General features: G+C 42.2%; 1 protein-coding gene across 16 annotated transcripts in view; it reads right to left on the bottom strand.

The window, feature by feature from the left end:
* nrxn2b (neurexin 2b) overlaps positions 1 to 24,806 on the bottom strand; it is a 628,821-nt gene that overhangs the window by 26,533 nt on the left and 577,482 nt on the right. For 10 of the 16 annotated variants that reach the window (XM_067524264.1, XM_067524265.1, XM_067524256.1 and 7 more), the window contains 2 exons: positions 15,908 to 16,079; positions 2,056 to 2,145 (listed from right to left, as the gene is read on the bottom strand). In XM_067524264.1, coding sequence (XP_067380365.1) covers positions 2,056 to 2,145; positions 15,908 to 16,079 — 262 coding nt within the window. The remainder of the gene's footprint in view (positions 1 to 2,055; positions 2,146 to 15,907; positions 16,080 to 24,806) is intronic. The other 6 variants (XM_067524260.1, XM_067524261.1, XM_067524262.1 and 3 more) reach the window with 1 other exon arrangement.

The following is a 24,806-nucleotide window of genomic DNA, read 5'->3' as shown; positions in this document are numbered from 1 at the left end:
GGGAAGAGAACGGGCAAGAAGTGGCCACTTGGAGATTTGTTTCTTTTAGTAACGGTTAGAACGTTTTTAGCATTTTATTTAGCATTTGTCCCGAGACATCGTCGCAACCTGCCCAAGTTCTTCCAAATACTCGTACCGAGCTACGTTCAAGCGTTAAACATCATTTATAACAAGGTTATAACTGAGGGCTCTCTGAATTTGTCGGAGAATCTGCCAAATTGTTTCAATTTACGGTTCAGAGACACGAGAGAAGCCCTCAGCGGTTAGTGTGAGTGGAGTTTGGTTTGCTGTTAGGTGGTTAGATTCTGCTTAAAGGTTTCTTTCTTAGCTTTAGATTCTAGCTGCTTTCTTATCCGAGCATCAAACAGCTTTAACCCTTTGAGCGTGGAAATGTCCACTAATACCCTTGATTGTCTAGACTATTATATTTTTGATCTCATCTTTGAAAAAAAACAAAACACTTTGCCTCCTCATTCCATGACGTGTGTGTGTGTGTGAGACATTTCTTCGACAAACCCTATCAAATTAACAAATAAGCAGGTACACACTTGAGGTTTTGTTAGGAACGTTGGTTTTTCATGTTGATCTTTCTACATTCTCCCAGTGTTCTCATTTTAAACTATAGTATAAAGAGAATAATGCATTCAGTTTCAAAGTCATTCTCTTTAGAGTTTCATGGCGTGCAACAAATCCCTTCATAAGTGGATGGGTCATTTTTTATTGATTCAGTTGTTCATTCAACTTTCATCTACTGAGGCTTTTTAATTCTGATTTGTGTCCTAACTACACTCAGCACAAATGCCTCCCCCGATGCACCAGAGGGGAGCAGATGAGTACATTTATAGGAACCGAAGATGAATGTAAGGATTGTTTTGTATCCGTGAAATAAATATACAAGCTCCTCATTTGTCTCCTCGAGCTCTGTATTTATCGGCTGCGTGAAATCTTAATTTTGCTCACAGAGAAAAATGATGTCTTCTGAATTCCTCCCTACATGTGGTATTATTCATTTTAAAGGATCCCCTGAAGCTAATTGGATAATGCTTGAAAGTCTGAATTTGGGATAATCTGAGAACATAATAATAATCTATAGCAACTCGATTTTTATCCCTATGCCTTCATTGTGCTAAATGGTGCTGTATGTGAGAACTCAGTGCAGTGCCGTTACTGCTCCTGCTCGTTCTCCGAGTAGCCGTCTTTCTGATTTAGTTTCTTCTTCTCTTTTTGAAGAATCAACCACCTTCAGCAGCACAAACACACGGCACGGCAAGACAAAAGACAAAGAGGTTGGGACCATTCGGCACTCAAAGGGTTAAAGAATAATCACTTGGATGAGACCACATTTGACACTTATGAACAGTAATTGCATAGTGTTGGGCAGGAAATGGTGCCCACATGCTGGTTACTGAACAAACACAGTCCCTTTAACTTTTAGTGACTTTCAAAAGGGATTTTGTCTCCTTGAAAATTCAGTCTTTTTTTTTTTTTTTTTTTTTTTGTTTTCATGAATGATTGAATATAGTCAATGCAAGTTCACATTCAGCCAACAAAAGACACAGGAAAGAAGCAAACGGGCTATTTATGTAAAAACATGTGGTCAGGTTATTGGGGGTTATGTCGGGTTATTTGGGGGTTAATTCTCTGAAGAGATGCAGCACCAGCTTAAGGTGCCTTGGGTTTGGTCCCTTGGGGGTCTCCACATCAATTCTATAGAATGCTCTAAAAATTTGATGTCGTTATTTTCAAATGCCAAAAATTACAGCTGCATCTGGGTCTAGTGTAAATCTGGCAGCTGTGACAGAAACTTCTAACAATGCCTAATTTCCAAGTTGATTTTCACATTGTAGTAAGAGAAATGACTGAGGGGACAAGTTATAATAATCGATCAGCCAATCATTGATATGAATGTAAAGTCTGCCGTGGATTACAGGGGACATACAGTTATGTTAAACAGCCAAATCACATCACCAGTGTGGCACTGCACCTCCTCCAGAGTGGTGGTTAACGATAGGTTAGGCGGTTTGATCATTAGTGGAGTTAAAGGGATTTTATTACCTTTGTCGAGTAGCCACTCGTCAACTACCCGACCAAGTCGGTATGGGATTCTTTGTCTAGCAATAGCCAGGCGCTCATTATCAAAGTTCCCTTTAAGAAATTTGGAGAAGACAAATTAAGAGACGTTAAAAAAAAATCTGGAAGTTGAAAAGTTAGAGGTTAGAAGGGCAACATGGCAAATGTTTAGCAAGTTATGTTCTTTAACTCAGCTTTAGTTAGGACAGGAAGAACTCGATGTGTTTTTGGGCTGGTTTGGTTGGTTAGACATGTTAACAGCATTCTAGTTACCTTGAGTTTAAATGATTTTTAAATGCACTGACAGGTTAAACAGATTTATGAATTATTTAGATATAGCGTAATTACATTTGTAGTGCTAACTTATGATAACTATATGCAAAGTGAATACACTTTAGAAAATGCATTAGCAGTAATGAAGTAAATCAAGCTAGAAACACACACAGAACCAGCAATCGTTGAACAACAGAATTATTACACTGTGAAAGAATGAAGGAGTAAAAAAAAAAAACATCTCAGTCTCAGCAGTAATCCATTGTTATTTCACATAAGCATGAGATAATCACACGGTACTAAAACACATTTCATGGTTGTTTCAAGGAAGACATATTTCAGTTCCCGTTGCACACAATGAGTTGCTGATTAGCAAATCACCACCTCCCAAATCCGACAACAGGATGGCATTCTGCCCGCGGTGCATCACTTCACTTTGAGTCTGACTCTTCTACTTTCGCTAAAGTAAAAAAAGGATTTAGTGAAACCACCGGCGATGTGTTTTTCTCAGGTTTTTTTTTTTTTCCCCCCTTATGCATTAATTGAGCACTTCTCAGTGGCACTTGGCAATTAGCATCACTTCATCAGCGTGTCAAAGAAGTTTCATCGCAGCTGTGCAAACTTATTATCCCACACTTCACTTCAATCAACCTCGGGGTCATACTGCGTACATCTCCAACACTGTCAATAGAGTCGGAGCGGGAGTTAGGGGGAGACGAGGTTCTGATGGTGGCCAGGCTGGGGGTTTGATTAAGTCTAATGTGCCTGCAATGTCAGAGACTTAATTAGGAGTTTTTGTCTTTTTCAAAAGGCAGTCTTTGCAGATTATAGGTTAAATTCAGAGAATAAAAGAAAAAAGAGGCCAGGGAATCCCCAGGCATCCTCCAGGAGAACTGAAGTTTCAGGGGTTCCTGGAAACTGAGGAGCATATGAAAATGATGCCATTTCCATTTCTCACACCAAAGAGTAAGAAACGTGTCACCTTCTACTTACAAGGCAATATCTATCAACTCTCAGGGTGAGTTCACACAATCCAGTCTATGTTTTAAGTGCTCAGCACTTCCTTACCCCCCACTACGACAAGTACCATAAAACTCATAAACACCAATTACACATGGACTAAAATCCCAATCTCCTCTGAACTTTAGCCAGAGGTTGTGTATGTGAGATCACTTGGACTTTATCCTGCGAGCCCCTTAATACAAAGTCTCAAATATGTGTATGGGAGGATTTAAAGCGAATGAATAAATGTGTTGACAACATTTCTATCAGGCAACTGCTACATTGTCGTTCGTTGTTTTTTGACACACTTCGATGTGCTGTAGACAAAACCCTGTTTCCCGCAGCATACTTTTTATATCACGTTGTGCCTCCTGTACCATCAAGCGTTTCTACCGTGAGAACGCTTCTGACTCAGATGATCTCCCGCTGTGTGTTACATAAGTGAAACGACACCTTGAAGACAATGTCTGAACCTAATTCCCTGGATATTGTCCAGAACTCATAATTAAAATAGGCTATAGATTTTTCTATTTTTCTGAAAGTTAATATGTTTTTTTTCTGCTGGTCCTAGAATTTGTCAAAGTGAACCAAAGTGTGGTACTGTAAAGTAGATATTTTATCTTAGAATTGTAGCTGTGATTTTGCCCTTAAATAATCAATGAACATCGTTTTCAGAGTCCTGAGCTAATTGGAGTTTAATCTGGACTCTGGTTTAGTAGTTATGAGACATGAAATTTTGAAGATCCACTGGGGATGACAAGCGCCGCTGAAGTGATCTGCAGAGACACAAGCCACTGAAGAAGTGTTTGGGACCAAACTGAAACAGAAAATAGAAGAGCTGAAAAGTCCTATCCTGCATTCCAAATAGTATGCTGCGATTGCCCCCCCCCCCCCGCCCTACTCTGTGCTGCTGCAGTGATCTAAAATAGACCACCTCTCAGTTCTGCAGTACCTACTTCCACTCCCCAGGGGTCTCTCTACCCACGCCTGCCTGCGCAATAATGGCTCACACAGGCTGAGGAGGTGTGTGTGCATACTGTGTACGAACACACTCATGGTTGTCTGTGCACAGGGAAGAGGGCCGTGGTGAAAAGGATAATGAGAAGTGAACAGAGAAAGATGGGCAGCAGAGAGGTAGAAGGCAGGAATGAAGGACATGCAGCAGATGGATGGACGAGTACCACGAACATGGAAGTGTAGGTGGTCCCAGTGTAACACATGACTCAACGTCATTTATATGCTGCACCTGTAGCTCTGTGTGTTCCTCTGGGTGAGAACTGACTCAGAAAGTGACAGATACTAAATGGAGCACATAAATTGTTACTGGTTGTTTTTACCTTTTTATAATCCATAATTGCAAGTAATGATGCTTTTTATTACCAGCAATAATCCCTCAATTAACCCCGCAGGGGGTCTGAAAACTCTAAAAGGTGCAAACCATTACATTCTTCAATGGTACATTCGTTTTTAATGACATGAAACCCACATTTGAAGAGCGGAATCGCATTATATTGGCGTTGAGCAACGCGCAATGCTTCTCTTCAGTGCAATGGCAGCTGAGTGTTTGGAATTCAGAGAAAACGAATTGCGGCGTTTCAGTGTGACCAATTACATGCATGTGTTCACACTGCACTTATGATTAGCTAGGTAGTACTCTGCTGTCTGGAAAGGCGGTGCAACAATTACACACAGCATGCATGCACACACACACACACACACACACACACACACACACACACACACACACACACAGCCCCATTTTAGAGGTTGCATGGCCACTCTGCAGCAATCACTGAGTTAGAGAAGGAGAGATAGATGCTGCTGGCAGCAGAGAGACACACACACACACAGAGAGAGAGACAGAGGGAGTGAGTGAAGATGGTAAAAATTAGATTGGTGTGGTGGTGGTGATGGAGGGGTTGCTAAGAAAAGACAATCAAAATAATCACAGAGTGAAAGGAAAATAGAGGGAGGCAGGAGTCCTTAGTGAGATGAATCAATCTTGTGCTTGTATGTTCTCCTCCTACTGCTGCATCTGCTCTAGTGTCCACAAATCCTGACAAAATCTACTCCCTCTTGTAACTTTCTTGTCTGAATCACACTTTCATTAAGTTAATCCCATCAAGAGCCCATTTTATAATGCAAATAATAGCCGATGGAGAATATCAACTGCAGAGATGTAGTTCTCCCTCTAGTGGCAGCTGCTAGCGACTGCAGCAGGCAACTACTACTTTTCCTCCTCACCTGCTCTATGGAGTCATTCTGTCCTTTCTTGCTTCCGTTGCTCTTTGCTTAATCCCCTTTCCTTGTCCTACTTACTTATTCATTCCTTCTTGCTTACTCTTACCCCTCTAACCACCGCTCTTCTCTGCTTGTCCTTCCCTTGTTCTCAAACAATCACTCATCCTTGCTTCACTCTGTCCTTTCTTTTACCCTGCTGCCAAAGTCCATTTTGATTTCTTTCCTAATTCCTTCCCTGCCCTATTCTCTCCTTGCACTTTATCAGGCTCACCCCATTGTCTTCCTGTTCTGTCCTCCATTATGCCCTATTTCCCCTCTTTCTTCTTCCACAACTTTATCAGTTATTTGAGCATTCCTCTTCCTTCCTTCTGTGAAAGCTTTGTCTAACTTGAACCGTTAATCATATTCTTTTGTTTCTTGTACCTTTACTTGATTCTATCCCTCCATCCTTCTTCATTGCCTTGTTTAGTATTGGGAGATTATATGTGGTACATTGTAAAACAGGCATTACCATCCATTGCTGCACACATATTGTCTGACTGTGTGTAGAGTAGGAAAAGTAATAAATGCTGGGAGTGAAGTGTGTGTACAATATGCAAATATGTGTTGACTCTTTCCCTTTGCAAACAGGATTGAGTGACAACATCCTCATCAACAACCAAAGAAAATGACAGCAGAACCAACAAACAATGGTTTTGTGTTTCTGCTCCAAACAAATAAAAATGGATAAGGGAATGAAAACTGGTGGAAACAGTGAACACTATCAAGATAACTGTGAGTTTTGTTTGAGCAAAAACACGCATGGAGATGTAGTAAAAAAATGAAAGCTACAAAGTTTAGTTGGACGGGTTTTGGTGTCGTCTACGCTGCAGTGTCAGAAAAATTGAATTCCTCCATGTCCTGCTTGTTTGTTTGCATCTGTTTGCATTCAGATCCTTGGAGAAATAAGTCATTCTGAGTTAACCAGTGAAACTTTTCCCTTCTTGCTCCTCTCCCCACCACCTGAATCCTGCTCTGCATCAGAATAGGGGGATAGATTAAACAGCTGGGCCCTTCTCTTCTCCCTCACCATCATTATCACACTCGCTCCACTCCCAAGACTTTTCCCTTTGCTTGATGCTGTTTAAATTTGAACGCTATCAAACCTGATGCTTAAGGAAATCTGATATACAAGGGAGAGGAAAATAAAGCAGTAAATCAAAAGTGAGTCTAAGCTGTTCACGAAAATTTCTTTTTAGTAGCCAACTTTGACTAATGCACATCAGTGGCTACAGTTGGTTTACATACAAACTAAATGTTCTCCTAAATGTGACCTCTTCTGATTTTCCATGGTTGTCATTACAATAAAACCCAGATGGTTCCAGGTGTGCAAGAAACAAAAAAAAGCCTGTGATACATGCTAGGAATCTGACATTTCACAGGGCACAGGTGGTTGCTAGGGATACATTTGATTGCATTATGTTTTACCATTCCATTGACTTTGTCAACAAATGAGATGGCATCTTTACCCGGATGATGCATTGGGCTCGTGAAGGGCTTTTCCCATTTGATAGGGGAATACTTCAATCACTGCCTCTTAAAGCTCACTTTGAAATGTGACCTCAAAAACTGAGTGCTCAAAAAATGACGGGGTAGGGATATAAAATATGAATTGCGATTGGGCCTAAAACTCAGAAAATATATCGGCAACGTCATCTTTGACATTGATTGTTTACTGCACTCTTCGTTTGTGAGAACATGACCCCAAGCCTTTCATAAATAAGGCTTCACATTTTAAAACGGTTTCTTGCAAAATCGGGTCATTCAGAAGGAGATATTACATGTAATGTGTCGATCTATTCCCATGGTAATTCATAAGGCAAACAGCATAATTAGTGGACATAAGCCTAAGTAACTTGTGTATTCTAATCATATGTAAATAGCATATCAGAAATAAGATGTAAGCCAGAGTATGAGTCCACATTTATCCGCACTAATCATGTGTGTTTGGCCAAGCTAGTACGCCTGTGGCTCAGGACCCCCTGAGGCTCACACGCTTCACCTTGAAACACTCTTTCTACTCCGGAGTCCAGAAACCTGTCTTTCCTTTTTCTCACACCCCACATTTGGGGCCTGGAGCATTGGCTGGATTCATCATGGCGCCCCCCCCCCCTTCAAATCCTGAGTAGGTATTACAGCTGCTTGGCTGGGTCAGGGCAAGGGCGCACTGATTGACTGGCACCTTCGGGAGACATAAAGCAAGGCGGAGCACGGTAGGAATGTCGAGTGTCTGTTTCTGTCTCTGAAAGATCTGGACTCTAACATATTGGTAATCCAGCTTATGAATCACACGATATTGTGTTTTGTCTCACTGTCTCCCTGCATATCAGTGCGTGTGCGTGCATGTTTGTGTGTGTGTGTGTGTGTGTGTGTGTAGACTCTCCAAGGAGCCAAATGTGTATCCTGTAGCTCTGCAGGCAGCCAGATGCCCTTGTACAGGACACCCACATTGGAAATCCATCCACAAGAATGGAGATTACATTGGAGACGATTGGCCACCAGCCATCCCCCCCCCTCTCCCTCCCTCTCACTGAAACTTCTCTCTGTCGGCTAGCCTCATTCTGTTTTAAATTAGGTAACTTTAGATGGATCACTCTCATATCCACTGGGTGTTTTTCAGAGCAAACAGGGAGGGAAAACCACTGCCCCATGTTCCCAGTGCAGAGGACTTGTTCGTTAAGTTCCACAGCTTTTACAGATTTTTAAAAAGTGGTCAAGTCTGGTAAAATAACTGTTGCAACCAGTGTCTGATAAAGAAATATTTATTAGTAAACATAATTTTAAGGTTTCAAAGTTAGAAAAAATGCACATTATAAACCGATGTTTGGTTTTCTCCCCCAACTCTTTTAATCCTTAAATTGCAGAAAAGTTGTGTTTCTTCATGTGAAGCAATGTGGGAAATTCGAGCCATTTCCTTTCCCATCACACACCTTTCTTCAATGTAAATACATGGCCCAGCGCTGCATTTGAAACTGATATCTCACTGTTTTAGCTGCTCACTCATCTTTCATCTGTGCAGCAGTTATCAATTCAACGGCTCGTTTTCTTTTCTTCCACTCTCTCTTCTCGCTCTGACAGGATCCTCACCACCTTTCATCTCGGCCACAGAGGATTTGTGCGAGGGTGGCTGCCGGAGTGAGCCCCCCACTCATGTGGAAATCAAAGTTGTCACTTTTCTAATTACCCAGAGCAATCTTTTCCCTCTCTTGCACTGCACTACTTAGCTGTGTCTCTCCCTCTCCTCATCATTACTTCCTTTACTATTTCCCTGCTCTCTCTCTCTCTCTCTCTATCATCCCATAGCCACAGGCCAATAATTGGAGATACCTTCCAACTGTGCAAGATCCAATCACATATAGGCGCAGAGCACCAGAGGCCCAATAAGAGTCTGCATAAAGAGGGGTGGGGGGGGTGGGGGGCTGTCATCAGTGACAAGTGACTAAGCTGGCTGACTTCAATTAACTCTTTCTTACTTTTTCTGTGCTGCACATTTCTAAATATAATAAGTGAAAAAAATCCAAACAATGGCAAATGACAGCCGTGCGTCATATCAGAAGGATGGACAAGCAGATGCAGCGTTTTTTGCATTGGGGGGGGGGGGTTATTAAACAGGAGTATGGCTTTAAAAACTCCACCTGTTAACACCGATAACTGCAAGGATTATTGAACAATCTCTTTAATTTATATGTTAATTTAGCCAATGAGCATTTACCAGAATCACTGAGCTACCTCATGGGGCCATTCTCCTCTTCACTATCGACAGAATGTTCAGATCACTTTCTTAAAATTACAATATGTAACAGTTGTCATTTTCTTTCTTTCTTTTTTTTTTTTTTTTTGGCTAGAAATTGTTTCTTTTTATACTAACAACATAATAGGGAGAAGTGTTGATACACTTTCTGAGCAAGACTTTTTTTTTTAGCAATTTCTGCCTGATTAGTAAGTTTTGGGGCTTGCTGTGCAGAGCATGGCAGATGGTAGAACAACACAGTGGAGCGGGAGGGCGGGGGGCTGGTCAAGTCTCGGTCGCATTCGGTTAAGATCCATATTGTAGTAGTAACATATCAAAGTCAGGCACTCAGTTATTAATTGGCCACTTGAGCTTTACAATTTATTTGGTAGACTTGCTAAAATGAATCCAATCTATAAATTGGCATTTCAATGAATCCTACCTTCACTGAAGTTGTGATGTTCAATCAGTTAGTTAATCTAAGTCAGTCATTTCACTGTAGTTCAATCTGTGGAGATACATATATATATAGAAAATATGACGAAGTATGAAAGTACAAATGCTGTGGAGCCAAAAGCCTAAACAGAGGAGTACAGATCAAAAGTAAGTAAAAGTAGAATTATGTTATTTATGCTCATAAAATGGAAATAGCTAAAGAAATACTAGTACCCCCCGCTAAATATTCTGTTACTTTCCACTGCTGGGAGTGGGATGTGGTCTCAAAGGCTGTAAAGATTCTGGGTAAATAAGTTGTTTTTTCACTATACTGCAGTACAAGCTAACAGATAAATGAGTCCATCTTACAGCTTATAGAGATGGTAAAGATGACCACAGTGCACCACCCCATGCTCTCATCTATCAACTGCTGCTCAGTGGACCTTCAGAATCACACAGGTCTGCTTCCATGGTCTTTGTTTGGAGGCTCGAGCTAGTGAAGTGAAATCTAGTGTGTGCTCAGCTAAAGTCAACGTGCCTCCATCCATTTGTTTGCCTGTGTTGTCATGTACAGAGTGCCCCTCCCCTCCTTTTGTCCTAATCCTGCTCCTCTCTCCCTACTTTTAGCGTTTAACTGGCACTGTTGAGTGCTTTCATATTGCTTTTCCTTAAGGGGTAACAGCAGCAGGTCTTCTCCTTGACCCTCCTCACACCACCTCTCCGTCTTCCTTGCTTATTCGCGCTTGGTTTTCTTTTTCTTTGAGCATGGGGGTTGCCAAGACAAAGATGGATATCGAGAAACAGTGAGGACATAAAGACGATGATCAAGAGGGGTATGTGGAAGGAGAGAGCACTGCCGAGAGCTTTGTTGACCCCTTTTCGTAGACCATTTATCTGAGGAGTAAGAACACCTTAACAGCTCAGGCAGAAGAGCTGGAGCTGACCTGTCTGGCACAAAAAGAGGCTCTTCCCCTGTGAATCCATACTTCTCTTCTTCCCTCTTCCCTCCCTCTAATGGTCAGCTTTCAAGCCTTAGAGAATAAAAAAAAAAAAAAGGAATGACCGGAGCTTTGTTTGTCTCTGCTCCTTCTTTTGCTGATTGATTGATTTATGATTTGCGTTAAGTGGTGTGTTGGTCTACTAAGAATGAGCATTGTTGTGTCTGAGAGGATTTCAGGTAGCAAGGAATTTGGGTTTGGTCTTTGGTGTGTAGTTTCCCAGCTGTGATGCAATCCAATTTGTGGGGCACCTATTATTCAGCCTCATCCATCACAGCCTAGTGACAGCAGCTAGCTTCCAGCATGCATCACACTTTTTTCCACCCGACGTCTTCTTCTCTCTTCTCCTTCAGTCCATCATTTTTTCAGCAACGTATCCCCAGCACTTTGCTGTAGAGTACTATTCCCTTTTCTACCCTCGATATCCCCTGCCGTCAGCCCCCTCCATCCATGCATTACCCCTGCCACTGCCACTTCCTCTTTTTAATTCTGCTCAGCTGTAGCCCGGCGAGAAACTTAAGTAAAGTGACAACTTTATACCCGAATCTACTGCCTCTAAACGCTGGCAAGCGCGAAAGAAACAGTAAGTGCGGAACAAAGACAGTGCACTGTGCACTATCATTGCTTATAATGACACAGTTATGAGGCAAAATATGGTAATCACAGCCAATACGCTGTAATGGTGATAATATAACTACAGTTGTAAAATGCATAATGATTATCCAAAGCTCAGGGGGCACAGCAGTGAAGTCCAAATGCCAAGTGTGGTATAAACCCTAGAGGAAATGAATGGATCTTTCCAGAATCCCCCTTCTTAGTTTAATGTCATAATTTACTGTGCTGAATTACTATAATCACAATGAGGGTGTGTGATGTGTAATGTGAGGCGATCTGAGTGAAAGAGCAAAGATGGGAGGATGAAGGGGAAGTGTGAGGGAGAGACGGTACGTCCTTACTGTACACTCTGGAACTATGCACAGAGTCTCTCAATCTGGCCTAAGTAACACGAAACTTATAAATACACATCAAAACACAAGTACACGCTTTCCTCACCATGAAGGAACATATTTTTTCCTGTAGGTCTTAGTCTGGTCTGCTCTTATATAGCGCTTTTCTACCTAGTGGCACTCAAAGCCCTTTACACTGCTTTTCATTCACCTCACTCACACACCAATGGGACCAACGCTCACTGGGAGCACTGGGGTTCAGTGTCTTGCTCAAGGACACTTCGACATGTGACCGGAGGAGCCGGGGATCAACCCCCTACCTCACAATCTCTTTAATTCTCTTAGCCGGATTGTTGTGTTGCTGCTGGACGGGCAGCAAGCTTCTCATAAGAGAGGGATTAATATAGTCATCTTTTGAATTAACACTTAATGTCAGTGTTGTATATATACCTCTTAAATCCAGACTTCGAGAAGAGGAAATGAGACGTTCTTCTTCCTACCTCTACAAGTTGAATTCATTGCGATTAAAAGACATCACTTAAGTAAACACATCCTGGGCTTTTGTCAATGTGTATTCTATTTATCCTTCACTAGGCAGTGGCTGATTTGACTACAAATAATAATCACTAGTTGCAATATGCTACTGGTCAGTATTAGATCGGGGAACCAAGCTAATTCAATTCATCTTCATCAATCCCCGTTAATATTCCTTTTTATTTGAGAAATAATGTATGACACTGAAACCAAAAACCCCGGATACAAAACAGAGGGCTGTTTCCTTTTATGTGGTGTCTTTTTATTTAGGGGGGGGGTTCTGGTCCAGTTTTGGGCCCTAACACTGATCCATTATTTGCAGATATTTATACCGATTCAGTGTTTAACCTAAACAAACACCAACTACAGACAACATTTTAAGTAAAGGTCAATCACTCATTTGATGTTCAATGGTGGCAGCTGATAGGTTGAGACAGACAAAACACATTAATGTTCACTCAGATTTTAGGATTAATTCAGAACAGTGATGAGTCTTAGTGGTGTTTGAACCCATAAAAAAAAAAACAACTAGCCACCTTAGGTTTGCTGCTTTTCCATCAGCAGATGACTAGTAAATAAAGCGAATCAAGTGTGAAATAGTACAATTATAGTCCGTATGGCACGGCTGCTAACATCTGCCTATTCATCTGTAGCCAGGTTTGGATGCTCAGTATGACACAGGGGTGTTCTTATCGAGCCAGTCTGCCATATTGGGAATATGACAGGTGTGGCGGGCCAGTAACTGTTGCAGCAGGACCCACTGGGGACACCTGACACACTGGATTAGGTAGCTGCAAGCTCCTCCGACACTTTTTGTCTGCTCTCTGTCCATCAAACGCGTGCACGCACACACACAGATGCAAAATAAAGAACGAAATGAGCATGACACACACGAGATGCGCAATGTCATGCGCGCAGATAGACACGCACACTGTACTACGTCGAATCCGACACGGACAAAATCACCAACAGACACACGCTCCCTGAGGACTACAAACATCACTTCGTGGACATCAGGGGACGTGTTGCTTCTCCGCTGAATGGGCTTGACCCGTGACGACCATGTTTGCAGTCAACATCCTGTCTCTCCAAATCATCCCCTAGCAATGGCCTTGTGTTTGTAAGCCTGCTGCTGGCAAGCCAGGGTCTTAATGGAGGCGCTGAATGCAAACACTTCTGAATCTAAAAAGCTTTTTGGTAGAGGCCTCAATTACACTGTCACTGTGTTTCTCGTGCAAAATGGCTGGTTTACATTCTCTCTTCTATCTCTACTGTCCTTGTCTTTCCCTGGTAAACCTTACAATTCTTAAGCCATTGTCAAAAAAAAGGATGAAATCACACACATAATTCTGCATATGCAGAAAGCATTAGAAAGGCTCAAAAATGGAATAACAACCTAATGAGACTGCCTGATGTGGGTCACAACAATCCCTCTGGGGAAACTGTGCATCCTTGTTTTTTGAGTTGAACCTAACAAATATGGCATCAGGTAAGAACTTTTTTTTGTGTGTGTGTCTAAATCTGGCTACATGGACGTTTAAAGATGTTTTCAGTGTCCCACTGGGAAAACAAGACAATGATACCGCATAATACAAGCGTCAAGAAAATGGAGTTGGTCTGAATATGTTGTGAGTATTTTGTTTCGTTTAGAGAATTAGAACATGTCTGCATCTCTAATCTAGGTCACAGGAACTCGTTCCAACGGGGGGAGCTCCCCCCCTTTCTTCTTTCTTCTATTTACAAACTCTAACTTCACTCCCTCTGTTTGCACACCTTCTGTTTCAGTTAGAGACTCGCTCTTCGCCCTTCTGTGCCTCGGCCTCATCTGAGGTTTTGCTTTGCAAATGTGCAACATCTCTGTTTTCCCCAGCACGCCACCCCACCATACGATGACGGCTGGAACCATCAAAGTGGGCGCCCAAAAATAGTTTGTGTGTGTGTGGCTCACATAGATAAATCAAAGCTATTCTCTCAAACAACCTCTATTCTTTTTTTTTCCTCTCAGTCCCCGTAACCTCTCACAACTTCAGATAGGGTCGAGTCCCTGGCACACAAACACAAAACTCATCCAGTAAACTAACAAGGCTAAAACCAATTTTTGATCAGCAGAGGGAAAGCGAAGAACTGTTTGACAAAGACAACGACAGCGGTGCAGAGGAGGGTGGGGAGAGGAATAAAAGGAATCAAATATGTGCTGTGCATTAATGTTTCTTGATGAAACAAAACAAATTTAGATGATGACACTCACTTGCCAATGTTAACAGGCTGCTCTGCTGTTTCTTTTTCTTTTTTTTCATAAGCGGTTAGTGCTATTGTTAGTTGAAGCCTCCTGTTTTGGAGCATGTGATGTAGCGAAAAGGCTGCATTTCCATCATAATAATAACTGAAAAGAGTGAACTGTCACAGGGCGCTTCCTCTTCTGGCTGTGATGCATGCCCCTCAGTCCGGCCTCGCTGTGCTGATGGATGAGCAACAGAATATGCTTCCCTCAATGCCAAAACAAAGCCTCAAAATATGGGATCACTGCTGTGACAGAGAATGTCACAGTCCCATTGCTCTATATGTCAACTACAGTAAATATCATGGCCACATTAGCAGCACTCTACCCTGCTGTTTGAAACAATGCTGATACATAGACATTTCTTTTAGACAAAGGACACGAAACAAATTGACTTTAGCGGGGAGGAAGATTTTCATGTCGGACACCGATGCCGATAGAAACGCTATTGGGCCAAACGGTCCCACAGACACGAACGCGCCAGATCCAAGGCTTTGTAAAACTCTATATTAGTGTTCAGGCTATTAGTCATTCACATGGTGATTATTAGCTAACACTGGCAGGCAATAAAGCCTGGCTTAGCGTGCTGTTTACCAAATGCAAACTCATGGAAACACAAAATGTCTTCCTTTGAACAACCATGAACAAAGATGAAAACACAATGGAGAGAGAAATTAAGCAAGAGCTTCTGCACGGGCAAAAATAGCCTCATAATTCAGGCCAAAATAGAATACCGTGATTATAGTTAAACAACAAGCTGGGGAATTAGTACGCTCCCAGCAGTGAGTGACTCATCGGGTGTTTGCCCTCGTTTAAAGTCTGTACGTGTAATGATGTTGCGGCTGTGTTTATCTTGGAGCTGAGGCATGACTTATAAACACCTCCGCATACTTTCCCAGCATGAGGTGTCCTCCCTCTGTTTTCAGTCCAAAACCCATGCTCATCATCAGCCATACCTGCGTGTTCACATGGCGCTGGCCTCAGTTCAACGCTGCCTTTCACGGTGCCAGCAGCTACAATGGTGGACTAAATGCAGAGCTGGATGCTCTTAGATGGGAGATTGCTTGCCTGAGGAAGGCTGTTTGGCTCTTCCTGCCTTTTAGACCAGAAGCCGACTTAATCACCTAGAATAATGCGAGCATGCTCTAAATATGAATGTCACAATAAATAAGCCAGAACCTTAAGAATGTGCTACAAAAGAACACATTTAGAGGCACATGGGAGGCTGAATTACCTAATAATCTCTATGCTGTAAGTAAGTAGGCTCCTTTTTTCTCTCTCCACTGTGTTATGCAGTTTATTTGAGAATTCACACTGCGATGGTTCCCCCAAGTCCCAAAATTCACCGTCCTCTTCCTACCTGAGGGGAAACGTTCGATGACAGGCTGGTTGTCCACCTGCAGCGTGGCGTTGCCACCGCTGCGCGTGAATCGCACCACGTGATATTTGCCGTCGCTCACCATCACCGCACTCTCCTCGATGGTTATATCGTCTGTTCCCACGTTGAAGATCACGCCGATCTTTCCCCGTTCCTACAGAAAGAACGAGAGATACCATTGTTAGAATTACAGTATGCACCTGCAGGAAAGATTACACTCAAACTTTCCAAATTCAGTGTTTGGAATAGTGTTAAAAAAGTAATATGTTTTGCATTACTCATTACTCACTGTTCAAAATGACCTTGGTAAAAGCATCTTGTTGTAATACTCATTATAATATGATATATTAGCATAAGATGAGAAGTTTGGGTCTAAACGATGGTCACAAGTCACTTTTGCAAGTCCACGTCAAGTCTCAAGTCTCTTATGTCGTTATGAGTGTTTTCTCGTTTGCTTCCATCCAAATGGCTCAGAACAAGGAAATTGCGTTGCGAATACTGTGCTCCCTTACTGTCTAACATACAGTATTAGCAGCACCTCTAACTTACACACAAATTTATGTCAGCTGCAATGTGTAAACTTCAATGACACTTGTTTTTTGGGGGATTAAAGTCATGATTTACTGTAGGTGCATGACAGCCTGACTGATCCTGTCTGCTCCTTTAACTCTCTCTCTCTCACACACACACACACACACACACATACGGAGTCCGGAAAGTTTGTGTTAAAAAAAAATAAAATAAAAATCAATGTTTAAACATCCACATGTTTTTTCATTAGGGATTAACGTCATAAACGGGACGCACACTTTGATCTGAGTGGAGGGATGGTGTTCTTAAAGACGGGCAAACATGTTTCATGGTTTCCTGCTTTAGCAGCCACTTTGCCTTCACAAACTGGGAGAACAACCCCTGGTTGTTTTTTTTTATAGGATATCCAAAGTAATCTCACACTGCTGATTTTAAATTCTCTTTTGGGGGATGGAGATTAGTTAGATCAGTCTTGCTTTTCTGCCATTGCTTCAACTACATGTATGCGCACAGCTCCAGCTTGAGAGGCGCATGCGACCGAGATTCTCCATTTGCATGCTGCATTTTTTCCGACACTGGTAAAAATATTTTAGCTGGTCAGACATTTTCGTATTGTGTGATCAAATTAAACTTGTTTACAAGTCCCAGGTCGTAGGTTCAAGTCACGGTGTTATAGTGTGTGAGCCACCGAAGGGCTCATCTTTGTTGGGACGAATCACCATGAGCTTTACTCAGTGATGTCTTCATAATATTTACACAATTTACATGTTTACAATAATGTTCTTATCACCTCTTGACGTCGAAATATTTCCACTGAGCACTTCCAGCTTACTGTTTTTGGTGCTGCTACAAGTCACATGCATTTGCGAAATATTAAATGTCGGATTTCAAATGAATCTTTGCTGTGGGGACAAAATAATGAATGTTCCAGTAAAGTTATGACTTGTTGTTAATGGAGGGAGTAGCTGTAATATTATTATTGAAATTTTGTTTGTCACTCGTTGTTACTGGGAAAAGTAATGTTAATACAGTAATAATAGACCTTCTAATATTCAGTGTTAATCAGCAGTAATATTACTATCCAACACTGCGTATCAGGAGGTACAGTTACAACAGTTGTTGTATTGTATGTTTTTGTACATTACATTAAAGCAAAGAAGTCCAGTCAATATCCACTCTCCATGATAACGCAGTACACATGATAAATCTTTAGCTGTTCTGGCAAAATATATTAAAAATTCTATAATATAGAAATATATTTTCCTTGAGTCACCAGAGAGGCCCTTAGTGCCTGTAGATTGTGAAAATCAGATCTCACACATCCGACTGGTAAAGAACAGAGTACTTGCTGAGGACTCAGGCACCTTTAGTATTCATCAACCCGGTGACCCCCTCCCCTCTCCCATCTATTAGTGTTGACAGCCGCCCACTGCTTCGAGTTTATTACAGTCAACCGCCTACTCTACTCTCATCTCCCGCCACCTCTCTTCTCTCCCTCTGTGGTTCCTGTCCTCAGTCCCAGGAAAGGTCAAAGTCATTTACAGAGTTAGAGTCTGCCAGAGAGCCACAGAAACAGACGGACGACATACCAGAAAGCAACTCTCTGTCTCGCAGTAAATCCTCAGCTGCAGGTTTGTCCGGCACAGCTAAAAGATTCGGAGCTGCGACTTCCCCACTGCCAATACTTATGGCACAAACACTTCCTGGTTGTCACTACTGGTCACGCTCATTTGCAGACGGCGTTACTTTTGCTCACTGCCCACTCCAGCAGCAACTTCGCTGATTCCATTATTTCACCAGCGATGTGCATTTCTTCAGCCACCTTCCATATGCCAAATATTCAGAGGTGAAAATGTATCTTGAGCTCGCAGCGATTTTCCATTATTCATGGCTGATTAAGTATTTAAAAAAAATAATACACCCTAATGTTAACAGAACTTAAAATAGCAAGTTAATTGAGTAAATAAGTGCAGAGGTTGTACTGTAAGTTAATGAGCAGTATAATCACAGCCAAATTTATGTGCAGCCCAACCACTCCTTGGTGCTCTATAAAGTGGGTACGGTATTCAGCCAAACCCACAGCTTGGCCATGCACTGATGACAGCTGTGATTAGGCTATTAATTGAGCATGCTCAAAAGGCAGTGCGAGTGAAAGTGCTGGTGATTAATGTGTAGGGATCAGCAGAGTATAGGACACAGTGTGAACAGTCAGAATAAACAAGAAGAATCAGTGTGTGGAAGCGAAAGGAACCGGACATATATCTGAGTGCTCAGCGATGATAAGAAGTAAGTTCGACCAGGATGAGTTTCTCAGAGTGGAGCTTGATGCACTGCTCCACAGATGATCTCATTCTGCAAGAGGCTTGAATCTCATCTCAAATGTCAAATTGCTTCCAGCTTCTTAGGCACTTAATCAATTGATCCATGTTATGGACTGACCCCTGCAGTCCGTCTGCCCACTCTCCACCACTGATTCTAAGAATACGAACACTGCCAAAAACCATGTGAATGAAAATTTAATCAAAGCGTTGACCACTGATACCTTAAGATACTGCAATAACAAAATGGAGAGGGTGAGCGAAATGCTTTTGGATCGAGTGGATCATCTCTATTATAGCCCACGCAGTAGGAAGCTTAGAATAATCATAACACCTTTGCCTGCAGAATTAATTCAATTTGCCAGGCCAAAGCAGAATGAATCCGTGTTATTATGACTGAAAAGCAGAAGGGAGAGTGAATTTGAGTGATATTTATAGAGAGATTAGCATTTGTGTTCCGCAACATTAGGGTTCCTCCTGGTGTTGGGGGAATGTATTGAGCCCATTACGGTGGGAAGCCGCCGGGAACCGGTGCTTTTTTTAAAAATGATTTTAGTGTAGCAGTAATGACATTTTAATGGCTATTTCCCTTAAGCGAACATATCTCTGGAAACAGAAGGAAAAAAAAAAACTCTTTGAATGACTGGGAGCAGTCAAGCCTGCAACACTAAAATGAAGGGACTGCTAGGTAACTGACAATAAGCCCTGGCTGCTTTTTTAACGCCACAGCTTCTAAACTACTGCTTAGCAGCCCTTAATCTGCCGCAGCTGTCGGCTAATGTCTGGAGTATGAATGTTACATTTTCGCTCTTTCATCTAGAGGTTAACTCATCTTACTTTTCTTTCTGTGGGCAATCAGTGGTGCAGGTAGGGGGTCCACAGACAACTAGAAAGAGCTCTACTTTATTATACATTTTCAATTACGTCTGATTCAAAGCTGAAGTGCCTGGGGAGGACACCAAAGCTTAAGAGATCCTGTGGTTCAATTAACCAATTATAGATCTCAGATGGTAAAAATACCTGCCTTTAGGTTTTGCTGTATTAATTTTTACTCAAAAAGGTCCTATCTGATAAGAAGCTCAAATATTTGCTCCTGAATATTATTATAATAACTCAAGCATAAATTGCTGTCCTTGGCAAATACCTAAGATCTGAGCACAACACACACACAAAAAAACATGTTTTTCACCATGAAGAAACTGCTGATCAGCTTTTCACACTGATGACGACGGAGTTTAGCTGCCCCCAAAAAAAAAACCAAGCAATTTTTTTTGTAATCCTCTCATTAAGTCTCTCCTTCCCTTTCAAAGATAAAGAAAATAGGCCTTGGAATTCTGTTCAGCTGCCACGGATGAGAAGGAGCAGTGGTGGAAAACTGTGAGAATCTCCATATGAAATATTTCAACATGACCTTGCCGTGTGCGAGAGCACGTCAAGGTAAACTCCGCCGGCGAGAGCGGAATGTGAATGAGGCGGCGCCAGAATGAGGCCGCAGTTGTCGTGTGTGTATCAGGGTTATCAGGCAGCCTCAGAGAGCTCTCCCTGATCTCGCCAAGCAGAGATGGAAGAGGGAACGGTGGAGGAGGAGGAGGAGCAAGGGGCACAGAGAAACACTGTGTGATAAAAGGACAGAGGAAACCTTGATGATCCTCCAGGGCCTCAAGGTGCTTTGAGATCAAAGCTCCTTTTGAAGATGTCAAGATCTGGTTCCCCTCTCAGCTGCACTCGCTGGTAGTAAATTAAGAAGGGGAAAACTAGACAAAAGAAGAATTTGAATTAATTTTGAAGGATTTGTTTCTTGGTTTCATTTCTTTACAAACAACTTAATTGTGAGCCACTTCTTCTCCAACTCTCCCCACAGCTTCATCTCCACACACATCTTCATCTTTATCTATTTGCCTTTCGTTAACGTCGCTCTGCATTTCCCTCTTAGATCTGATACAAGTGCCAGACAGGCAGATTAGAAGGAGAAAACAACAGAGATGCAACTGCTGGATGAAATGGAGGGTGGATTCAGCAAGACTCTGCCCTACCACAGTCGCAGTTGTTTAAAATCCCTCACAGGGTTTTTTTGCATTTTGCTGTATCAACGTGCCTCAAGAACCGTGGAGAAACGGAGGCTGACCAGCTCGGGGAATTTGCTGATGCTGATGATTTGGTTTGACAGATTTTATATTAATAGTCCCGTGGGTGCTAGAAATGCAAACTAATCATCAGCTTCTTTTCTCATTTCCCCAATAATGATCTATCACAGCCAGTATCTGCTTGAGCCTAACTTGACATACCAGTGTAAGTATGCAGAGCTGAAGCATTTATTAGCGAATGAATCAGCCAGCGGAGCAGCACGGACAGAGAAAAGACTGATAAATACATTTTTTTACTGGATGCTCAACGAAAAAGCTTTTTTTGTGCCTTCTATTTCTGTGGACCTACACACACACACACACACACACACACACACGTCTGACATTTCCACATGGTGTAAGGCATTTTAATATTTCATAATACTATAGCGTGAGCAAGCATTTTAACTTACATGCCACCTCTCTGCATTAATGTCAGATTTTATGTGCTATTTGCAGTCATAGAAAAAAATACGGACGCCGCTCTCATTTTTATGATGACACGGAATCTCTGCATCTCCTTTCTGAGGGTAGTTTCCCCTCTGTACAGGTAAAGCAGCTTGTCAACAAGTATGCATAATGACTGTGAGTGAGGATCAGCTGTGGCATCTGCTACGAGGAAAACAGTATAGCGGGGCTAATCTTCCACCCTGAAACTGCAGCGTTATGTAAGAAGAAATAGGCTGTTGCATAACATGTATCCAGACTCCTCGCTGGCAAAATCAGCCCACTGTCCGTTCACCTCTCATCCTCAGTGTCTGTGGCAAAGAGAGGAAATGCTAACAGCCGTTAGAGGTCAGGAACAGGTCTCCTCCTGTTGCCTTCGCCACGAAATGACACAGGGCACATACGCACACATCTGCATGTGTGTGTCGTTTCAATTTGGGTGGCAGGGGAGAGGCAGCGACAAAACAGTCACTTTGCAGAGAGGATATGCTTGGTTTCCCTTACCACACCTTCTCTCTGTTTCTGCTCTGCTCAACTCATTTGTATGTTTGCCGTGGTCTCAGGCACCAAGTCACCTTGAGAGAGTTGCCCCCATCTCCTCATCTTAATAGCACGTTATCTCCCCTTCCCTCATTCCTCCCACAACTCTTTCTTTTCTTTGCCTCTTTTCAGCAACAGTGGTCACGGCTATCTTTTCTTTCCTGCCCTGAGAACGATGAGCAGCCGCTCCGACGGAGAATCAGATCTCATTGAAAAATCAATGAGATAGACAGATGTGTAATGTGTGTGTGTGTGTGTGTGTGTGTGTGATACTGAATCTCCAATTCGAGCATGACTCATACTGGGCTTGCCCATTTGTCTTAGAGTACACACACCCACACACACACACACACCCTGGCTGCAAGTCAAAATACTGCAGAGAGGAGCAGCATTTATGCTAGAAAAGTAAAGAGGGAAAAAAAACAAATCAGCCAAATCATCATCCTCTATAATCCTAATTATGTTGTCAGCTAGCATTCCTAATTCATTTCATGTCAGCCTCCAATCTCAAGCAGAACATACACACAAACATGTAAACATAGAGCATTCTACTGTCATGCACTTGTGAAACTGTTGCAAGGGTGGTGTGTCCTTCATGACAATGACCATCAGACCTGTAGGTTTGAATCCTGGCTGGCCTACTCCCCTCTCGCTGCAAACAAACACACACATGCACGCACACACACGAAACGCCCTTGAGCGAGGTTACACTGAGCCCCACCACACACACACTGTGGCCTTGTTTACAAAGCTGCAGAGAGCTGATACACACAAAACATGTTTTCCTGCTCGATTGGTTTGAAATGATCGTACAGTTGAAAGCCTTTTTTTTGCGTTTGAGGAGCAGCTTTTAAAAAAATCTGAAGTGAAACTGGACATTCTAGGTTGCATTCCAGAAGTAAGAAAAGCTTATTCAAACATTGCAAATAACAACAAATCCAGCCTTTTCAAACAGTATGTCGAGTAAGTCAAGATAAGAACGGTAGGTTTCTGAAAAACGATCTAATCTAATAAAGGCCTTCAACATACATCAGTTCCTATCAGTCCAAAGCCTTTGTGGGCAAACTATCAATCCTGTTGCAGTGACTTTAGACATGGCTGTAATAACATCCATTTTTTGGTGATTTTGCATCTCTTTTTGGGATTATTTTAAACGAAGAAATATAACTCACAATTTTTACAGAGGCTCCTGCCCATTGTTGTTTCTTGCAAGCTATAGTTTTCCAGACGCTAGACATCGATTCATTTTCTCTTCTTTTGTTGTAGTGGCTGGTAATAATTTGTCTTGCAATATGCAAACAAATCTTGTGTAATGTGCTTTGTTTAATGTTTTTAATAAAAAGAAGAAGAAAGAAAGGCTTAATTTGGGGATTGGACTGTTTTTCCGATATCAGTGGAGTGGAGGTTAGGCTTGACGTGACACAGGGACCCACGTTAAATTTTGATTAAGTTCTAAGTGATACACTGAATCAGCTGTAATTTTCCTTAATTGCCACCTTCCCTTCAGGTGTCCAACCTACGACCTTTTGGTTAAACTAAAGCATCTCCAGCTACCCCTATTCAAACTCCCATTTGTTAAGGTTTTATATTCAAGAAGTTTGCCACTTTGGACACAAGTGAGATCCATCAAGTCTTGCCTGTCTGTGGTTCACTGCCTTATCGTAAAAAAATATGACTAAATCTGAGTGGTGATATTAAGGCAGTGTGCCATCTCAGTGCTAAAATAGAATCATCATTTACATCTCTGACTCGCTCACTGCTAAGAGATGTGTTAAGACAGATTCAATTTATCAAGACGCCCAAGTGAAACCTGAACATTTCAAAGAGCAAAGATGTTTCATGTCAAGTGCCTCTTCTCATCACTAACCAGAGATGGGTGGAGGACCGAGAAGATAAAGTAGACAGAAGATGAAGGAGCCGGATGAAGCAAAGCGCACAAGGAATGCTGGGAGAAGGTGGTGACAATGATATGAGGAGAGAAACAGTAACAAGTACGGGAAGGTAAAGGTAAGATGAAATGGTAGGAAAGAGGAGAATTAAGGGTTTGGGAGCTGCAACGCTGCAGCTGTGGGGGCGTATTCCTTGAGGGAAAAGCCAGAAAAGGATCTCTGTTATTGTGGTGGTAGAAATCAATGCCCATCCACCCACTCTTGATCCCTTTCCCAGAAGCCTTAGTAGGCCCAGGCATTGGTAGGTATATGTCAGTTTGGGTCAGTTAAAGTGGGACAAAGAGGCTTATAAGACCAATAACGTTTCCCAGACACGTCCTTTTATCCTTTTTGTCTCTTTTTTTGTATTCAATTATCCTTTGACTTCACCGGCTCCACATAATCCTTCATCAATTCACTAAACACTGAGATATGGCAATAATCCCTGCATCTGCCACCAAAGCTAATTATACTGACTACCTTCCTGGGGACAAAGTGGAGCAATAACTGATGGCTGACATGACATTTTATCAGTGTTACAAAAGTATTAGAAACTCAAGAAACTCCGAGGATACCGTTTTTCTGAATGCTACTTTGTTTCAATATGGCTGTCACTTCTCTCTTTGCAAGTCCTCCAAATCGCTGGCAGCATCTCCTATTTTTCTGGCAATTTAAGTGAAGAAAAAAAAAAAAAGAACAAGTGAGACAACTTTCTTCAACATGGAATGACTATTGCCTCACCTTCAGATATCCTCCATTATCATTTCTCTCACTTCGGCTTGTACCTTTCCTTGCTTCCCCCCCCCCCCCCCCCCAATGTTTTTATCTGTCTGCTCTCATCACCGGCTCCCTCACTCCCCAGAGGCTCATTACTGTGTTGATTGGAGTTGCTAACATGGGTTTGGCAGAACCCAGTTGATCCATGAGCTCTTGTGGGTTTCACTCGTGAGTGATCTGAGAGAAAGAGCTGATACCTAGAAGTGCTCCGTGGCTG

This window comes from Channa argus, chromosome 12 (assembly GCF_033026475.1).
Source record: "Channa argus isolate prfri chromosome 12, Channa argus male v1.0, whole genome shotgun sequence".
In the NCBI taxonomy this organism is placed as follows: domain Eukaryota; kingdom Metazoa; phylum Chordata; class Actinopteri; order Anabantiformes; family Channidae; genus Channa; species Channa argus.
Note: the sequence above shows the minus strand (reverse complement) of the source record. Positions and strands in the feature narration are given on the sequence as shown.